Source organism: Notothenia coriiceps, unplaced genomic scaffold (assembly GCF_000735185.1).
Source record: "Notothenia coriiceps isolate Sejong01 unplaced genomic scaffold, NC01 NC01_scaffold00032523, whole genome shotgun sequence".
NCBI classification, from domain to species: domain Eukaryota; kingdom Metazoa; phylum Chordata; class Actinopteri; order Perciformes; family Nototheniidae; genus Notothenia; species Notothenia coriiceps.
The window spans coordinates 388,238-407,633 of NW_011365224.1; the positions used below are offsets into that span (position 1 = coordinate 388,238).

The window sequence follows — 19,396 nt, forward strand, 5'->3', positions numbered from 1 at the left end:
GTCCGAAAACCCTAGGGTTAAACTCTAACCCTAACATGTCACCCATTGAGCATGTTTGGGATGATCTGGTTCGGCGTATACGACAGCGTGTTCCATTTCCTGCCAATATACAGCAACTTCGCACAGCCATTGAAGAAGAGTGGACCAACATTCCACAGGCCACAATCAACCTGATCGACTCTATGCGAAGGAGATGGGTGACATGTTAGGGTTAGGGTTTAACCCTAGGGTTTTCGGACCCCCCCAGAACCCCCCAATAAAGCAAAACTGCACGTTTCAGAGTGGCCTTTTATTGTGGCCAGCCTAAGGCACACCTGTGCAATAATCATGCTGTCTAATCAGCATATTGATATGCCACACCTGTGAGGTGGGATGGATTATCTCGGCAAAGGAGAAGTGCTCACTATCACAGATTTTTTTCAGATTTGTGAACAGAGAGAAATGGTTATTTTGTGTATATAGAAAAGGTTTTAGATCTTTGAGTTCATCTCATGAAAAATGGGAGCAAAAACAAAAGTGTTGCATTTATATTTTTGTTCAGTGTATATTCTTTCAACTCAAGCTGCCTTAATGACCTTCGGTTAAAAAACAAAACATTGACCCTTTAACTTATTTTGTATAGACGGAGATAAAGGTATTTTGTATGGCTGACAAGGTCATGAAACATGATTACATTTTCCATACCGCACTACAACTCAAGTTTGCTTTTTAAGCTTTTGCTATACAAGTAAATAAACTCTTTTGTATTCATGTCATCAGACCTTTATTTAATTCTGTCAGAATCAAAATCATTTGTTTATATTCAGTCAATTGCCTGTTTATTGTACACGTCACCTCAAAATCCTAATTCTCAAGGGTTAAAGAAATTGTTTTTCTTTGGATTTATACAAATATTCCTTCTGCCGGTCGTTCTTTAGACCAATACATTCTCAGAATGATGTTTGTCTTTAAGTCATGTATAACAATCTACACATTAGCAAGACACATTTACTTAGAAACAAGGACTAGTTGGTTTAATCACTAGGCCAAAGCCAGTCTCTGCATTGTCATAAGATTTTTTGGGAAAAATTAATAAGTTTGCCTTTTAATTCAGTGCACATATGACAGGTATTTTGGATAATTTGAAAAATGCCATAATGGTCCTTTAGAATAATTTGTACTCAATCACTGTTCATATTATAGTCACACTTGGTCCAGATTATATTTCTTTATTATAGTTTATGTTCAGTTACAATTTCAAAATGTCATTCATCTAGTAGGACAAGGTCAGTAAGAAATATAACAAGTGTTAGTAAAGAGGAAGTACAGTTTGTACCTTTTCCGACTACACAGCAGCCAGTAAGACAAGTATGCACTTCAGTGGAATGTGATTCAGCGTTAATCACACAAATATCAATCGCCTTGTTGCACATCCACATTTGTTCATGTTGGCAGGTCACAGACAAAAATCAGCAGTTCAAGATGTGCAAGAGCAGCAGAGTCTTGTGAACTAGTGAACGTGGTTAAAACAAACACAATGAGGAATGAATAAAACGAGATCTTACGAGAATCATTTATTATCACTGGTTTTTACTCAAGCTAAATCCCTTTAAAATCAAACAATCAATTGGTGAAGAGGTACTTCTGCTTGTTTAGCTCACAATCTTAACTGGGAACCGGATGCAGAACAGGTCTTTGTTGTTGTCGTCTCTCAGTTCCCACTCCACAACCAGCTTTATCTAAAGACAGAGTGCAAGCATGATCAGTGAACATAGTGTGCTTCGTTTCTTACATTTAAAAAAAAGTTTTGAGGAAGTGAAAGAGAACTAAAAATGGAAATGTTTTTTAGTTATTAAAAAAGGAACAAAATTGTTGCCATTGTAACATGTACTACTTACTGAAGGATACTGAGTCTTCACAGGAAGCAAGTTCACATAGTTATACTTATGCTGCTGCTGGATTGGACACACGATGCCAGACTTGCAACCATCTTCAATGGGAATGGGGAATGGGATGGGAACTCCAGCAATGATACCGTGAACCAATGCTGTGCTTGTTTGGCTCAACACATCTGTAGATTAAAAAAACACAAAAGTGAGGTCAAACGTTTAACAATATGCATTTATGTTCTGGATGTTTAAAAGTTAAGGCACCCTTACCACTGTTGAATGTCACATTGACACCGTAGGACACTCCTTTGTGTAGTTCACATGGCTGATTGGGACAAGGGGTAATGTCCACTGTGACTACTTTGCCAGTAGTTGAGCCTGAAGAGAAAAATGGGGAAGGATGTGATCTTTTATAGAACACATTATTAAAAAAAAGAAGTTGACTTTCAAAAAGGAAAGATTAATGATAAAAAAAGAACCAACTGGTTGCTTCATGCTTCATGAGCCAATTCTACATTTTGTTTAAAAAAAAAAAAAAAAAAATCCCAAATTGGGATCAATAAAGTTCCATCTTATCTTATAAGTGGAGTTAATTGTTGTGACATTACCATTTGAAATATAACAAATGGTGTTCAGAAGAGGAAATGATATATGTGGGACCCACTTTATTTGGACCCAGACATGTAGTAGCGAAACAGTCAAGTAAAAAAAAAAAATCTAATCAAACTCATAAAGAAAGTTGTTAAGCAATCCAACGCTAAGGGGTGTAGGTTGGACAAAACAGCTTGAATAAGTTACCTTTGTGGTCTAGTAAACTTTTGGTATCAGTTCAGAATCGTTCAAAAATATAATTTACAAGTAAACAGATTGCTTCTCTCCCTATTGGATTCAGTTCCATGTGTTTACCTCTTTAGAATTATTTACAGAGCATTTGAACATCAATAAAGTGGCGTTGGTTAAGTTAAGTAAATCTTACCGCAGTCAAGGAATTTCACCGGCTCCGCACAGGTGAATCCCATCAAGAAGAACAACACGATGATACCAGCCCGGACGTCCATGCTTATTTCTTTCCGTGAGACCCTAAAACAAGGAAATATAGCACTACTCAATAGAGAAGTAAATTACAGTGAACCATTCTGTAGTAGTCAGCAGAAAGTGTTTAATCACATGACTCAAGTGTTTGTTCCCCCAAATGTCCAGAAAGTAGCAGTGATTATAAAGTTCGACACAAAGAAGACATACTCTTTGACTACCTGGCATAATGACATAAAAAACAAAGATTATTATAGTTATAACATAGGAAGTTAAAAATCAACACACTGTACCTTTGTAGAGCTTCTTACAGTGTCCAAGTGAAGCCGAAAACTGCCTGGCACCTTTTTATTTCCGTGTATCAGGAGATTGCTTAACGCCTACTTATCGGAAGTGGGTATTTATTTGCCCGCAGTTTAGCCTGTCAGAAATCCTCTCAGGCTAAAAAAAAGAGATATATCCAGATATAACCCTTAAGTAGTACATTAACTAATTTTTCTGTAAACTAAAACCTCAATTTCAATATGTGGTTGGTACCTCTTGAAGAGGGTTGCATATGTTTTGGGGGAACTGTTCCTTAGAGGCAAAAATTAAGGTATCAAAAACCTATGGGGCCCTTACCCAAATACTGACGAATCAAATGCCTATATTGCACTGATCTGGGCGTTTCTATTTGACAGACAACAATTTCCGCCAATGAAAGCGGGATCTTCCTCTACTTGACGGTTGAGGGTGGAACTTAGTCACATTTGTTATGGAAGATGTTATTCGTTGGGGCTATGATAAATGCGTCAAAAGTATTAAGCCTTGCTAGGTAACGTTAATCTGTCTTTTATCGTACAAATAATTTGTTATCATAACCTACAAACAATCTCCTTGGGGGAAGGATAAACAACAGTGTGTTAACGTTTTACTAGGTAGTTAGCAAGCTAGCCCGTAACACGCCACCGTTAGTTAGCTAGCACGTTCTAGGGGTTGCTATTTCCTTCTGCCGTGTTGCTGTCTGATGTTTACGTTACAATGTTTTACAGGGCTTCAACTATTCTAAGCAACATCAATGTGAGCCAACAGTTACACCGACTTCCCCTGAGCCCCCAGCCAGCTCTTTACACAGTTGGGCTTCAGCGCTTTAGCAGCGCCTCGACCCAGGAGCAGGCTGCTGTCTCAGCTCCATCTGAAGTACGACTCACTGAGTCATGTGTGAAGGTCAGCAGATACCCATGATTAAGCATCATACTGTTTGCATGTCTCTAAATAACTTAATGATACGTTTGCAGATTTAATAAAGCTGGTTCTTTACAAGATTCTATTTGTCCACATCAGAGCCAGTGTTGACAATGGAAGAGCTACAATATCACCGCTACGTGTTACTGCGTAGGGAATATGGGCTTTAAAGTATAGAGTTATTATATATCTGAGACTTTTGACTGTGAGTGCACAAATGTATTTGGATTCTGACTTACTGAGGTGCTAATTGTTTCTTGTCAAAGTTGTTGATATCTGAAACCAGTTATGGACACTCCAGCATAACCTTTTGTGGTATTCGACATTGCGATGCTGCTACTGTAATTGAATGTGTTGGGTTGTTATTTTACATTGTACATGCCATTAACCATGCTCATGTCCCTCCTTTAATCCAGAGACTAGAGGAAATCATGGACAAGGGTGAGTTTCTGAGAATCCATGTAGAGGGGGGAGGCTGCTCCGGGTTCCAGTACAAGTTTTCTGTTGATAGTAACAGGAACGAAGATGACAGGTAAATGGCCACTTGGAAGCTATTGTTTCACACTCATTGTTTCCTGATTGTTTATTAACCCCTTCAACTCTGTGTTTCCATCTGCATCCAGAGTGTTTGAGCAGGGAGGAGTGGGCATTATCGTGGATCAGGACAGCCTGGAGTTTGTGAAAGGAGCCACTGTGGACTTCAGCCAGGAGCTCATCCGCGCCACCTTCCTCGTGCTCAAGAACCCTCAAGCGGATCATGGCTGCTCCTGTGGAAGCTCCTTCTCTGTCAAACTATGACCCTGCTTGCTTATGTCAGTGTTACTTAACACCCCGGTTCACCAGTTTATTAGGACTGTGTACAAAACACAGTAACACATTATAGACACGACTCGATTTAATGCACTCGTACTTCTGGTTTTGTAGTTGTGAAACTACTTGAACTGAATGAAAGGTATCAATTAATCATTATGCTATCATGCAGAGAGTGACAGTCAATGCTAATTGTTATCTGAGTACAATATACTCAAATGTAATCTGTCATTCCTGTCATGTATTCAAACGAAACAAAGACCCTGTTAAAGTGTTTTAGTATACAGTGCTAAGGTTCGCCTCTCTGTGTAAAATATGTAAATAGACCATATATTGATTGCAAAGAGCTATAATATATTTGTTTTGTCTAAAATAAAACTGAGTGAAACTACAATATTTCTTCAGTCAATTTCAATAAATCCAGATTCATTTCATCATTGTTAGTGAATTCATATCACTCGAGGTCATGGTTGCTTTTTTATTTTTATTAAAGTGGAATTTAAGAAACATCTCACAAAAAATATACAAAAAGAATATATACAAATGATATTTACACTGGTATAATGTAAATCAAAATATGCAGCAACAACTTTTTGTATAGTTAAATGTTTTGCACTTTTCATATTTTCTCTGATAAAACATTCCATTTAGGTAATATATCTGACCACACAAAACATTTACTTACTGTTTTAAAAAGTCACACTGTTCATAGTCATGAAAATGCGACAATTATACGTCATAGCAGCACACTGAAAAGTGAGAAAGAGTTGCAACCGTGTATTGAAACATCAATTTACAGCTGTTCTTTTTTTTTGTTTTCTGAGGAATTTGGTTCGGACAGATTGTCTTCCAGTAAGCCATGCACACCCACTAACCACAGACAAATCCAACAAGTATGCGCACGTTTTTACATGTCATGAGGGGAACACTGCCGAGGGAGCTTTGAGGTCAACCAGTCAACAACACAACCACGTAAACAAACCATAAATGAACCATGAGGGTTAACACAGTGACCAGGTCAGGTGTACAGTGCATAGTATGCTTTGGCATGCTGACATCCAGAACATAACAGTGGATGTTACATTCAGGAGGAAGGCCACAGGATTTGCAATCACCAGTAAAAATAGAACAAACAAACGACTACATGATCCAAAAGTAAATCCAACGTAATATAAAAAAGAAACAAACCCTCATAAATTGAACTCTCAGATTAAGGCTAATTCAGTTTGCTACATGTTTTAAAAAATGGCATCGTCAGTAACACAATTGAATAGGCCCGCCAAATGGCAAAACTGATACACAGATGCACTCATTCTTTCCAAACAAAAAAGCTATCACTAAAATGATATGCACATACTGTTTAAGAGAGATGTTTGTCTTTTCTTTTTTAAGGATGATGTGATGTTGTGAGCGCTGGGCTGTATGCCCTCCGCCTGTGTTCACAATCAGGACTAATGCTGTGACAAAAATGAGCCTTTCACATTAATGCATGCACCGAGATTTGAGGCAGTAAGTCTGATCACCACTCATTTACAAGCTGCCAGGTCTGTCCTCCTCCTTCTCTTTGTTGAAATGTATCTGTTAGTGGGATTTTTTTTCTCTGGAGATTTTGGTGAGACTTTCTCTTCAGGATGTTCCTCAGTGAGGGGCATGGACACACCTCCACACAAAGAGGCTGGACAGGACGCGGAGGAAATAGTATTTGTTTAGTATTTGATTGTCATATGATTTGTAAACTGTAGTGTTGTTTTGAGCTTCAGAATTACCTTCTGTCATCTCCGCCGGCGCTGACCACGTAGCGATCTCCATTTGTGAAGCGAACATTAGTCAAGTGAGCAGAATGGCCCATAAAGCGTTTGTGTTTGGCCTGAAAACAAATCACATACACGTCATTCAGGTCGAAACTAGAGTCAAAAACAAGTGGCTTTGTTGTAAGGCATTGTCATGTTATACTTCAAACAGACACATTATGTACTCTATATTAGTGAGTCACAGTAAAACGTGATACATAGTTATCATGTAGTCAGATAAGGCAGAATAATCACACAGTCACAGGTTAAAATATTTGTAAAAATAAATGTGAAGCCAGTTTTCCATAAACATTTATTATGTTCTAGTCCAGTGCTGGTACTAATTTGAAAAAGGGTTGTATGAAGTGCATGAAAATCTCAGCTTTTTAAAAAACGATGGTTTTTAATTATTATGTTTATAAAAAAAGTGAGATGATCCTGGTTAAAGTTGGTGCAGTAGACGTGTTTCATTAAGACTTTTCTCTCGGTGTTTCCAGGCTTCATGGCATCAAAGTCTGAATTTTTTTCAATTTTGAAATATTTATCATCAGACAAATGGCATATTGTAAACATTAATGTCATAATACATCAATGGCAAAACGACAGGCAGTAATAATAATATGATGCAATCATACTTACAAACTTCTCTGGACATGGAAAGTCTAACAGCTTCACCATTCCAAAGTCATCGCCTGTGACGATGTTAAGGCCCGAGTGGGACACGCAGGCACACGTGACGTCCGCTTTGTCAGTGTTGCGGGACCAGATCCCTACCACCTCATCCCCAAGGACACTGCATACAGAAAGGGAGAGACATTTCATTTTTGGCAATTAGGTTGTTTCTAAGTGCAAGTGAAGTGGAGATATTTGTCTCAGAGTATGAGAAAAAACTCATTTTGAGAAAATGGCATTTAAACATGTTTATGAAAAATTCCATACATTTTGTAAGACCACTGTGGATAGGAGAGAATGTTTAACCTATAGATATTACCATGAAATCCAGTTGATTACTTAAATTACCGGTAAGACAATTCTTTTTAGGTTATCAAATATGCATGTGATGCCTTATCTATTGCTAACATTTGGTGAATTCAGGAGCAATCCTAGAGACACAAACAGAAACATTGCAGTAAAGCTAACACCTAAATGTGTATTTTGGATTTCTTTCCACTACTGTAGTCTGAAGGTAGATTTTTAATTGAAGCCAAATAGACCAAAAAAAAGAATCTAAAACTGGACCGTTACATGAAAAAACCATTATGTTTTTGCCTGTTGTGTCTCTCACCTTGTCCAGGTGGCCCAGGTAATCCTGTCGATTTGCGACTGCTCTGTGACCTGCTTCCCGGATGGCACCTCGTACGCCAGTCGTTTATAAGAACCTGTGGAGATCTGTTTCAAAGCAGGACAGGTTAGGGAGCATACACCCAGCATCTGTGGAGACAAACATGCCCTGTCATGCAAGTTAACGAACCCTCCCACGGTTTATACCTGGACGTAGCAACTGTCAGCAGAGAAGTCCATCTGCATCACGAAGCTGGGGATGTCCCTGCAGCAGTTGATACGGTTCAGCTGCGGGCCGTACGTCAGGTCGTAGAAGTCCACCGCGCTCTCAGTGGAGCCGACAGCCAGGTATCGAGAATTTGGACTGAACCTGTGAGACGGATCGGCAGTGTTACAACAGCCTGTCTATACTGGCATGTTTACTTTGTGGTGTGTAGGGGAGGTTTGACATATTTCAGGCTGAATATCTGTCAAAACACAACATGTAAATGTGAAATACCCATAATAACTTGATTTATATAGTGCTGGTTTATTGGTGCAAACATGTTTTGTTCATAGCTTCCCTGGAGGACACACTGTGGTTTCAAATGAGCCCCTGCAAATGTCTTTACTTATGCGAGGACCATTAGCCCCAAAATAAATCTGATAATATGAATGGTAAAACTAACAGAAGAGTAACCTCTTTCCTAAAAAGTAATATATAATCTTTCAAATAGATGAGGGTAGACGTTGTTGTGCCTTTCATATATTCAAAAAAGAAAAGTTCTCGCTCACTTTAGCACTCTTCAAGCATTAACCCAACAGTGTCTTGTGTAAAGTGCCATACTTTTCGTTTCTTTTACCTAATATCCTGGATAGGCGAGCGCCGGTCCCTTTTCTTGCCCCAGATTTTGAGGGATGCTACTAGCAGGATGATGAACTCTCCGTTCTTCATGCCGATGGCCACCATGTCTCCTTCAGGACTGTAGGCGATGGTGCGCGCTGGGTGGCCCAAATTCACCTTATTCAGCATCTTCTGTTTCCCCAACACGGCCATGCAAGATAAGCACCCACTTGTTAACAAGGTAACTTTGGGAATAAGAAAGCCATGTTAACTTCACTTGCAACATCTTGAAATACTGATATAATTTTGGAAGTACTGGGACTATGTTTCTGAGGGGGTGGAGGTAACATGGCTGACCTTCTCTGGGATGTCCCACAGACGCACTGTGCCGTCCTCTGCAGCAGACAGGAAGACGTCTCTGGAGGGATGGGTGCCCAGTCCCCAGATCGGTCCGTCCATGTGTCCGTTCACCAAGATGTTGCACGCTGCATTCTTCTCTCCTACTTCAATGATCTCTGCATTCCTGGTCCCCACAAGGATTTTACCCTGACACAAGAAACAGCAAAACATGTTAATACACACATGATGGGGTTTGAAAATCATTTTATTGAGTGCGAAATTGTCTACCTTTCCTCGGCAGACAGAGCGAACGCAGTCTATGACTTGTCCTGTTTCTAACCGAAATGCTCTGCAGCGTTTCAGCTCCTGGTCCCAGAGCTTCAGAGCGCCTCCCTCCTTGGACCTGTGGAGGAAAACATCCATGTATTTAATCCCTCAGTTTAAGAAAAACACAGCTTAAATAATATGTATGGGTATCTGTGGGCTCCCTAATATATAATAGGTAATGTGTTGTATTGATGTAACCGAGCAGCACTTACGGTCTCTCCTTGCCCCCGGTGACGATGAGGCCGTCTCTCAGTGTGGTGTACATGGTGAACACAGGGCCCGTATGAGCCTTGGCCACAATTCTTACTAGAATGTGTTCCTTCCACACACACACATCCCCACTTATGGTACCTGTAAAGGTCAAGTTATTCTGAAAAGAAAACAAATCTGCACTAATCTAGTGGCCTAACAGCAGAGCGAGCAATGCAAAAACAATTCACAGCACATACAAAACAGCTTGGGATCAAATGATGATGTCATGTGTGATTTTGAAGACTTTATTTTTGAATTGGTTGGAAGGCACTTACAGCTCCAAATGCTACAGATAGCATGGTCTGCATCCGGGCGTCCTCTATGGAGCTCAGCACACCTTTTTTGCTGAGCAGAGCGCGACCGGCTAACGTCCAGAAGCGCACATGCTTGATCCCCACGGACACAAAGTGTGTGTCAGAGTCCGGACGAAACTCCGCCACAAAGATCCTCTGGGTGTGGCCCACACGGCTGGCCACTTTGGCACCTAAAAATAAAGCAGAGTGCATTAAGGATTGATCTCGCAACTCTAGGGGGACTTTCTTATCCCCGTAAGGAGGTTAAAGTTTAAGGGAGGATTATTTTTGTTTTACCTTCCTGCCACTTCCAGATGGTGACAGTGTGTTCAGGGTCCAGGCCCACAGACAGCAGGAGTTTTCCTGTGGCACTAAAGCTGACGGAGCAAACCCCACCAGAGTGGAAGCAACGCAGCACCGACAGAGTCTGCTTGGTCATGGCGTCCCACACATGGATTGATGGAGAGGTGGCTAAGGGGCAGATAAGGAGAATTATTTGTCTATATTTAAGTATTAGACATTAGTTTGACTCGTGTCATGAGTAAAACCAAAAAAGCTAAAATATTGAATAAATGGCTTCTTTATTTATTGGGTGTTTCTTAATCTTACACTAAAATGTGACAAACCTTCAAAATAAAAATGAAAGTAGAGGCTGGAGTTTAGAAATATGCCTTAATAGATTTTTGAATTATACTTGAAGAAAATGTGATAAAATCAACAAACCTATTGAAAATGAAATAGCCACTAGATGGCAGTAACGTAAAGTATATAATGAGTTAAAGACCGTAAAACATTTCTTCAGAAGTAACAACACATTTCCTTGTACACTCACACACATTTTTAAATGTCCTTACCTGACATGTCACCAGTATCACCTGAAAAGAAGGAAATTCAGATTTATTTACAGAACCAACAAATCATTTGTTCAATTTTTGTGACAATAGTGGCTTCTGATATTAACTTCTACCTTCAAATATTTGGGTCATTTGCAGATGATCATGTCTAAATCTTACAGTTATATGTATAGACTAATATTATTGTAGCTGCTATTGCATATCTTCTGTCAATTTCCTGTAACGGTGTGTCTTTCTGTGAGAAAAGTGGCAATCCCACAACTATTAAAGTATGTATTCAGAAGAGATGATTTTGCTCTATAGCACGGATACGTTTGTAGGACGGGGATAGCTGTCTGTCATGTACCATCACCCCCCTGAACAATGCAGAACATGTGATACAGAGAAGAGAAATGAGGCGTCTGGTGACACAGGAGGTCGATTTCTCACAAACATACCTACTTGGCCAGTAGCTACCACGTTGGGGAATTTGGGATGTTGATTGATTGTCAGGCACAGAATGTCGTCACTGTGTTCTATGTAGAAACTTTGGCAGGCTGTAAAAAAACACACACACACACACACACATCAACACATCAACACATCACACACAGACACACAATGCAATACATATGTTTGATTCGATTTAATGATATGATGCTGTACTCTACAACTACTGTATCTAACCCAGTATTTATTCCCAGTGCTTGTGATACTTTAAATACCTTATAATACAATAATGATAATACTGCTTAATATTGCACCATTTTGAATTCAGGACCTTTACTATTAAATGGAGTATTTCAAGACCGCTGTATATCTATTTAATTGCAGAGTGTATTTGCTTATATTGAACAGTAACACTGTCAGTGTGTATTCCAGACCGTCTACTCACAGGTCGTCAGGTTGAGCACGATGCCGACCGAGGCCGTGTGGTAGATTATGTCCGCCCCCTCGTTGAGGTAGTGCACGTTATTGCGGCAGTCATTGCCACGGTAACCAAACACCAGCTCCAGCACCAGGTCCTGTGGGGGAGTCGGGAAAAAAAAAGACCGGCAGAAAGTCAGAGAGGTCAGCACCATGACAACAAAGATGTTCAGAGAGCCAGCGGCTGAATGAGCACGTCATTATTCGATTAGAGCATCCTCAGAGGCTGTCTGGACGGAGAGCGAGCACACAGCGTCTTCAGATGGAATAAATCACATTAGAAAACCAACATTTTGAATATTTCTGGCTGCTCTGAAAGACTTCCCTTCTGAATATGGTATATATAAATGACTTTGCTGTTTTGGGTAGGATGTGAGGTCTTTCTTACCTCAATGGGTCGCTTCTTTTTGCCCACGTTGTTGGTCTGCAGTTTCTCAGGCTGTGGCAGTGCTCTGCTGACAGGAGGCCTGAAACAGACAGCTGTGATGAGACGGCTGCCACAAAGCTGCTTCAAATGCTGATCACGATAATAATGATGACAATGATGATAATATTACACCTGTCTGTATACATATTGGGCAAACATCTGCTCAGAAGTGCACACAATATGTGACGTTTTCATGTGAAGAAAGGAAAATCCTTGCTTTTCTTTATTACATTTTGTATCAAGGTTGTGTACAGAGTTTTCTAATAACAATGAAGCAATGAAAGGACGAGTTTTGAATAAGGTGACTGAGTGGGGACCTTGAGTGGAATGCTAAGAATAAAAAAATAAAAACTATATTTAATATCTACATGGCAGAACTTTGTCCGCACCCATCTTTCAGCAGTCAGTCAATATCAATTCATTAAAAGATTCAACAGCATCACTGACTGAATATGTGTCATGACTACTGGAAAGATCGTAAGGACAAACACAGTAAAGGCAGGGTGGGAAGGTATCTAAAAGACGAATAGTAAGCATGTGCTTCATGTTCAATCTACAGATATCTACACAAGTTCCAAACCTGTGTGTGATCTATAAAGTAATACATCAACCTGGAATTAAGCATCTTACCTCGACCCTCTTCATGGCAGCAATAACAAAGAAAAAGTAAGAATTAGAAATGTTCCTCACCACTGTCTGGCCGACACACCAAACACAACATTTCAGCCACTGAGGAAATAAAACACACAAGTCAGTACCACTGTGTTACCATGACAACTTAAACCCATTTCCATGACAACTGCTGGACAGACAATGCTGCGTGGATGTTTGCTTGAAAAAAAGAGTCTGGAAATCGATTAACCTGAAGCACCCTGAGTCTGTGCCTCAGAGGATTAGAATGATGAGAAGCCTGCAATGAGAGCTGCAATGATTTATTTGATTCATTGATTAGTTGGTATTAATTGCCAACTATTTGGATAAGGGATTTATTCAACTTTAATCATACACGCTTTTCTCTTTGCTTAATATTTTTTCTCTTTTGGAAAAAACAGAGATTTGAGTAAACCTAATTTTCTAAATGTTCTCACATGTTACAGACCAAAAACGAATTGATTAAACCAGAAAATAATCAACACAATAATTGGCTATGAAATATAATTTAGTTGTAGCCTTTCTTTGCTGTAGAACCAGACCTATAAATAAAATACTTTAAAAGAAGATATCTTTTATAATCGTTTTGTATTTGTACATTACAATATTTATTTTGGTGCTATGTGCTAAGTTAAGATTGAGATGAAGAATTTTAATTGGTCCTTTTTATCTTTGTTTAAAACCAGTTCAGATGCTGACTACTATAATGGGCATTCAAGTTCAGTGAATTAAAATTGAATTGTTAGCCCAATTTGTCCTGCGAGACAAAACAATAGAAAAGCAGCTCATTAAATGAACATCCAAAAGAGCAACAAACCCTCAAACGGTAATTACTAAAAACGATTTATACTGTGGACATTTCACAGGCATCAAGGCAAGAGCCGGCCCGACCCATTAAGCGACATAAGCGGCCGCTTAGGGCCCCGCAGCCACTAAGGGGCCCCCTAGCAAAAAACATTTTTTAAAATATATATATACAAAGAAAAAACAGTACACAGTCGCCGTGATAAGTACGTTTAACTAATTGTGTTAATATGCGTAGATTGCCTACTCTCAAAGTCATGTATTATATTATTGAGTCAATAATATAATACATTAACCGTGCTTTACCTGAACCTCATCATGAGAGGATGGGAGGATTGTAATTTCCCGTGTTCACTGAATGCAACAGAGGCAAGACACCAGACCAACCAGAGAGTTAAATGGAAATAAACATCTGTCTTATTGGCTGACAGGTACCTATCCTGTGAGCTGTGACAATGTTTAAAATAAACTGTCAGTCGGACTCAGAGTTTTTGAAGATGGACATAAGAAAACATTTTCTTAAAAAAGACGACAATTCATGGTGGCTCAACAACCCCAGAGCCACCACTTGAGCCAGGTAAACAAGGTATGTAAATGTCAGTAAACTTCCAAGTTATGCGAACATGTAAGCAAAGCATAAATTACAGCTACGTTGACGTTACTTTGAATCGCGGGGGTAAGCTAAACCGTTAGCAAGTAGCTATAGCTAGTCAGAGATATTAAATAAACACTTTGTCATACAATCTAAATGTTATGTTTTTTAGCGTTTCAAAGAAAGCTCTCTGGGAAATGTTGACTTACTGTTCGACATGAAGCTAGAAGCTACCTTACAGTACACAGTTGATCCGGAGTCCTGTCAGTTAAAGTGTTTCATAGTTAGCTTAGCTAAGCATCAACCTAGCACTGAAATACATGGATGTTATGTGACAGTATTTCTGAGAAAAAAGTCAGCTGAAATGGTGGCACAGTTGCCACTGCTTCATGTCAACAGCATATTTGAACGTATTTGCAGCAGTAAATGTCGCTGTTTGGCCACTGACGTTGCCATAACAACACCTGCATTTAAATGTGCAACCTCTTTTTGTGACAGATTTTTGCAAGAAATTATAATTCTTCTGAATGATATTCCTATTGACAGCTAGTTTCTATGTGAACATTATGAGATGGACAGCCAGAGAGAATAAATGAAAAACAGTTATGAAATACTATATGACAAAACAAGAATACAGTTTATTTAAGTGATTTATAAAATATCCATAAAGAAAAATCTGTTTACAGTTCTGTTTCATATGGGTGTTGAGAGATGTATCCATAGATCTCTTAATTTTGCTATCAAAGTGCACCAGATTGATGCTTTTAACTTCAATATTAAAAAAAAAAAAGATCCAGGGGGAGCATGCCCCCGGACCCCCCTAGAGGAGGTGAGGACCCCGCTAGAGGAGGTTAGGTCCACGGTGTTTACATGCTTATGTATACAATATGTGTGCTTATGCTAACATCATAAGACAAAAGTTGGTTCCGTGTTGTGTGTAGTGAGAACACGCTAGAGTGAGGGGGGCCCCCAAGCCAAAGCTCGCTTAGGGCCCCCAAAAGTCTAGGGCCGGCCCTGAATATAAAACATTTTACAACATAATCTAGTCAGGTATGTTGTTACTTTTTCTCTCTGTTAAAAGACATATCTGAACTACTCCCTGTTTAACCTTTTGTCCATAAATCAACATACACGAACACAAGAGCTTACCTGACCACCCCTTGTCTTCAAGTAGAATTAAAGAACGAAGCAGGATAATGACAGATGGACAGCCATTAAAGGAAAGAAGAAGAGCAGAAAAGGCTGAGTTATTTCAAAAGGGCAGGGAAAGGGAAGGAATTTCACGCAGGAAAAGAAAAAACATGTTGACAGAAGAAGGAAGGTTGGGCTTCATCTTGATGCAGGAGACTTATTTGTTGTACTGTGACAGGCAGATATTTCTAAGAGCATGTTTTGACAGTGCCAGAGTTTCTTTTGAGCAAAGCTTCATCTGAGCTGAAATGACAGATACCTTTCGTCCACAGACGGCTCTTTCAGCTGCAGGTGGGGTTTCACACCCGTCATGGGTCGCATGTTGGTGGATAAGGCCTTGATGGTGTAGGTGATCTCGTTCTCTCTCGTCACATCGCTGTCATAACCTAAAAAAAGACGGGAATGACTCAGGTTTGAGCAACGGAAACATTCAATGAATAAAAAGCTCATAGGACGCCAATGTCTCACCTCCATCGTCCTCACTCTCGATGTCCGACTCCTCGCTGTCACACTGTTTGAATTCCCGGTGGCCCTCGGGCTCATGGGCCCAGATCATGAGGCACGTATCGCTGCCGCCGACCGTCACCAAGAGGCTGTCGTCATGGGTCCATCGCACATTGGTAACATGTGTGCTGTGGGCCACATAGCGCTTGAACTTTGCATACTTCCCCTGCGGGAGAGGGACAACATTTGTTTAATACGTGTGACATTATCAGAAATTAACATAATATTTGCATGAACCAAAGCCTCAAGACTTAAGGCGTTCAGCCCAGAAATACAAAGAATGAAACATAGGCACTGTGTCGGACCTTGACAGGGTATCTGAAGAGCTTCACGTAGCCCAAGTCGTCCCCTGTTGCTAGCACCTTCGTGTCGTTACTAAGGCAGGCGGCGGTGACCTCTGTGACCTCGTTGATCAAAGGCCAGATGCCCTCCACAGACGATCCCAAGACACACGTCCACGTGCTCCAGTCGATCTTATCCACCTGAGACAAGAGAGTAAGTCAAGCTTCATTTGAAATTTCATTTACAAAACGTTTTTTACTTTAAATGATTTTGGTTCAATTATAGAACTTGTTACACATATAAAGAAAATCATCAGTCTGATCAAATATACCTTGTCAGACTGTTCTTTTTGGACACAGCTGCTTTTTTGTTTGTTTTTCACATTTAACACACCCATATACATTACTGACTTTCACATTTGTTTAAGCTTTGTTACTCTGGTCTCCCATCTTTTTTACAGCAATTGAGGCTGTAACACAAACAAAAAAAGTCATAACTTTTCAGTTCATTATAAACCAATGCTACTTAAAAATAAATGACTTTTTTATAGCATTTAACGAAGGGAGAACCTAATCTGCAATAAACCTTATTATGATTCAGATAGAACAACAATACAAAAATGTACTCAGGCTAAGCTCATAGAGCCTCTACAGTCAGCAAATAAACCATAGAGAGCGTTATATCTTGAATAATGTGTTGTATATTGTGTCTCTGTTACAGCAAAATGTCCAACTATTCCTTTAAAGGTCCCATACAATCATAGAGAATATAGGAGGGAAGGTAGATGGAAAGGAAAGAAGGTGGGAAGAGGAGTAGCAGCGTCTCAACTTGTCAATAATGATCCTGTGATTAAGTGTACAAGAGAAGAGTGAGATGCATGGCAGGAAGAGAGAAAGGGGAGAGGAAACACGACCTAACAGCATCTATCATCTCTGACCCTTATTTTCTTAATGCTCCCCTCTCTGCTGTGTGCATGGTGTCTGAATGTCACACTTTATTAAGGGGACCCTAAACACTAGTCTTCTTCCACTGCCAGATTTAGAATGAAACTGGTAAAAAGTGGGCCGTGATAATGCTTCACTGCCCCTCCTCGAGCGAGCCTCCTCTGCTCCCGAAGTAAAAAAATGTGGGCCAACAACCGTTGCTCCCTGTGCCCCCCCCCACAAAACATGTTTTCGATGGACGAATATTTCCGGCAGCTTACCTCTGTCGCTGGGATCGTCTGCCTCTTGCCGCGAGGAGCCTCGAAGAAAAACTGCTCCTTTGCACCCGTGTTGACTTGGAGTAGTTTTCCTGTGAATGAAACAGCCCAGTGGGCCGCAGTGTTTAACTGTGCTTTAACAGAGACATTTTGAATATGTTATTTTTAATGTCGCAGTCGTTTGCAAGGATTTACTGGGACAATTGTATTTAAGGAAGCATTGTACCTCTCTTGTCCCAGTCCAGATGGGTAATGTAGTTGAGGCATCCTTTGCACACCCCAACACGTTTGCTGCTCATTACATTGTAAATATCCACAAAAGTGTCTCCTGATGCCACTGCAAGGTACTTCCCAACACCTGAGCAGACACAAGGGAGAGGGTGGTTAGTTATAGGCAGGGGTTTTACAACTGTGCTCCAGACAGAGATATTAAAAAACATTGCTTTGCAATTTGCTCAGAGTTCAAACGTCTAATTCATCCAATATTCTGGTTAATTACTGCAGAACTAATTGCATTACACTCATGTCAGCTGTACTTTATGTCTAGAGCTAACAAGCACATTCTGGGCATGCAAACACTATGATAATGAACATAGTAAATGTAATGACCGCTAAACACAGGAGCCTATTCATATCCCAGACTCCTCAAGGTCCTTTGTTCCCTCTTAACAGGACACTTTAAGGAGACCTTTTAAAGAGTTATGTTTTGACAGTTTCACTTGGTCAAATGTCCAATATGTCATGTTGTAAATATACCTACAGCTGATAGCCTACTGGTGTTATACTCTTTGAAATCATCAGATTTGCTGGCAAGATGGTTTACTTTCTTTCTTGACACATTGGCTGAACAGACTTTTACTTTGAACTGCAAAGATAGCCCTTACCAATCTATTTTGCTCAAGAAAATATCACACTTGTAACATACGGATGAACCTATTTTAACCATACTGAAACACATTTCCAGCTTCACACTGCTCTAAACAGTGAGTTCTGGTACAAGATGGAGGCCCGTGGGTGTTGGGTTGAGAAACAGGATCGATTGCAATGTGGACTAAGGTTAAGTGTCCAGGAGACTTTAGTTTCTTGCTCTCACTTTGTCTGCACTCAATGTTACTCATTCCTATTTTACTGGCTCTCCGTCTGGCCTTATTACAGAAAGCAATTAATTTGGGTCAGGCCTGCAGCAATATCGTCCCCACTGACAGCAGGAGGGAAATGTGTACACCTGCTGAACTTCTGCATCCTACACACTCTCAGAGGCTTTGAAGGGCACACAGATTTTAGAGGCCTGTTTATTTATCAGACAGGATTTCAGGGGAGTTTTGTCAGGGTGAAGAGTTGAATGGCAGACCTGGAGAAAATCTGATATCGGAGATGATGTCCTTGCGATGGTGGAAGGACACCAGGTCCTCCAGGGTGTCTGCGTTCACAATGAGGAAGCTGCCGTCATTCAGACCCACAGCCAAAGCTTTACCATCAGGGGAGAAGCAGCAGCAACGGCCGCCTGTGGAGGACAATGTGTTTGTTAAAGCCCCAGGGCCAGTGCACTTCCTGTCAGAGGACGCACTCATCTGTTAGTGTCTGAGCAGTGACTCACCTTTCCTGAGCTTGCGTACAGCCAGCATGCAGTGGCTGGGTGAGAGGTCCCATATGCGCAGCGTTTTGTCATCGCTGACAGTGGCACAGAGAGGGAGATGGGGATGAGTGGCCAGGCCCCACACTTCACCTTCCATGTGACCCTGCAGACACACAAAACAAATCAAAATTAATTTCATTTGTCGACTTAGTCAGGAAACTTTTGGGCTTTTTTAAAGAAAGAATGTAGTTAGCATTATTATTTTATTTAGTTTCTTTAACGAAATCACTGTGTTCTCCCTTAATTTACTTACAGGACTAATATACGGTTTAAGCCATACTGTCGGATAAGTCTAAGCATTTAAATTAA

General features: G+C 40.3%; 3 protein-coding genes across 3 annotated transcripts in view; 1 reads left to right on the forward strand and 2 right to left on the reverse strand.

Annotated features, from left to right (window-relative positions):
• Positions 1-1,192: 1,192 nt before the first annotated feature.
• LOC104960909 (epididymal secretory protein E1) lies at positions 1,193-3,303 on the reverse strand. Its single transcript, XM_010789085.1, has 5 exons — positions 3,194-3,303; positions 2,845-2,948; positions 2,139-2,246; positions 1,878-2,050; positions 1,193-1,718 (listed from the first exon to the last, which is right to left on the reverse strand). Exons 2-5 carry the CDS (start codon positions 2,924-2,926, stop codon positions 1,632-1,634), a joined length of 450 nt encoding a protein of 149 aa, XP_010787387.1. The 5' UTR covers positions 2,927-2,948; positions 3,194-3,303; the 3' UTR covers positions 1,193-1,631.
• A 307-nt stretch (positions 3,304-3,610) lies between these two features.
• Positions 3,611-5,353, forward strand: isca2 (iron-sulfur cluster assembly 2). The gene is made up of 4 exons (XM_010789084.1): positions 3,611-3,714; positions 3,932-4,106; positions 4,541-4,656; positions 4,748-5,353. The coding sequence occupies exons 1-4, from the start codon at positions 3,662-3,664 to the stop codon at positions 4,920-4,922; spliced, it is 519 nt and encodes a 172-aa protein (XP_010787386.1). The 5' UTR covers positions 3,611-3,661; the 3' UTR covers positions 4,923-5,353.
• Positions 5,354-5,423: 70 nt separating this feature from the next.
• The window catches only part of eml5 (EMAP like 5), a 31,906-nt gene continuing 17,933 nt past the window's right edge, over positions 5,424-19,396 (reverse strand). Inside the window, exons 21-44 of the mRNA XM_010789135.1 lie at positions 19,049-19,190; positions 18,803-18,955; positions 17,678-17,809; positions 17,455-17,543; positions 16,274-16,450; positions 15,933-16,134; positions 15,724-15,850; positions 15,423-15,437; positions 12,857-12,865; positions 12,188-12,266; positions 11,768-11,897; positions 11,331-11,429; positions 10,894-10,914; positions 10,337-10,510; positions 10,022-10,230; positions 9,707-9,864; positions 9,456-9,570; positions 9,186-9,374; positions 8,848-9,020; positions 8,213-8,375; positions 8,010-8,113; positions 7,364-7,517; positions 6,701-6,801; positions 5,424-6,609 (exon numbers count right to left, since the gene is read on the reverse strand). Of these exons, the coding sequence (XP_010787437.1) occupies positions 6,573-6,609; positions 6,701-6,801; positions 7,364-7,517; positions 8,010-8,113; positions 8,213-8,375; positions 8,848-9,020; positions 9,186-9,374; positions 9,456-9,570; positions 9,707-9,864; positions 10,022-10,230; positions 10,337-10,510; positions 10,894-10,914; positions 11,331-11,429; positions 11,768-11,897; positions 12,188-12,266; positions 12,857-12,865; positions 15,423-15,437; positions 15,724-15,850; positions 15,933-16,134; positions 16,274-16,450; positions 17,455-17,543; positions 17,678-17,809; positions 18,803-18,955; positions 19,049-19,190 (2,952 nt within the window). The 3' untranslated portion in view covers positions 5,424-6,572. The remainder of the gene's footprint in view (positions 6,610-6,700; positions 6,802-7,363; positions 7,518-8,009; positions 8,114-8,212; positions 8,376-8,847; positions 9,021-9,185; positions 9,375-9,455; positions 9,571-9,706; positions 9,865-10,021; positions 10,231-10,336; positions 10,511-10,893; positions 10,915-11,330; positions 11,430-11,767; positions 11,898-12,187; positions 12,267-12,856; positions 12,866-15,422; positions 15,438-15,723; positions 15,851-15,932; positions 16,135-16,273; positions 16,451-17,454; positions 17,544-17,677; positions 17,810-18,802; positions 18,956-19,048; positions 19,191-19,396) is intronic.

What these genes read in the sequence shown, in the direction of transcription:
- LOC104960909 (XM_010789085.1), bottom strand. Translation starts at nt 2,926, where the DNA reads ATGGACGTCCGGGCTGGTATCATCGTGTTGTTCTTCTTGATGGGATTC. An exon ending in CAATGTGACATTCAACAGTG is followed by an intron (nt 2,051 to 2,138) that starts GTAAGGGTGCCT and finishes TTTAATCTACAG; the next exon opens with ATGTGTTGAGCCAAACAAGC. An exon ending in TGAAGACTCAGTATCCTTCA is followed by an intron (nt 1,719 to 1,877) that starts GTAAGTAGTACA and finishes CTCTGTCTTTAG; the next exon opens with ATAAAGCTGGTTGTGGAGTG.
- isca2 (XM_010789084.1), top strand. Translation starts at nt 3,662, where the DNA reads ATGTTATTCGTTGGGGCTATGATAAATGCGTCAAAAGTATTAAGCCTT. An exon ending in AAAGTATTAAGCCTTGCTAG is followed by an intron (nt 3,715 to 3,931) that starts GTAACGTTAATC and finishes AATGTTTTACAG; the next exon opens with GGCTTCAACTATTCTAAGCA. An exon ending in TCACTGAGTCATGTGTGAAG is followed by an intron (nt 4,107 to 4,540) that starts GTCAGCAGATAC and finishes CCTTTAATCCAG; the next exon opens with AGACTAGAGGAAATCATGGA.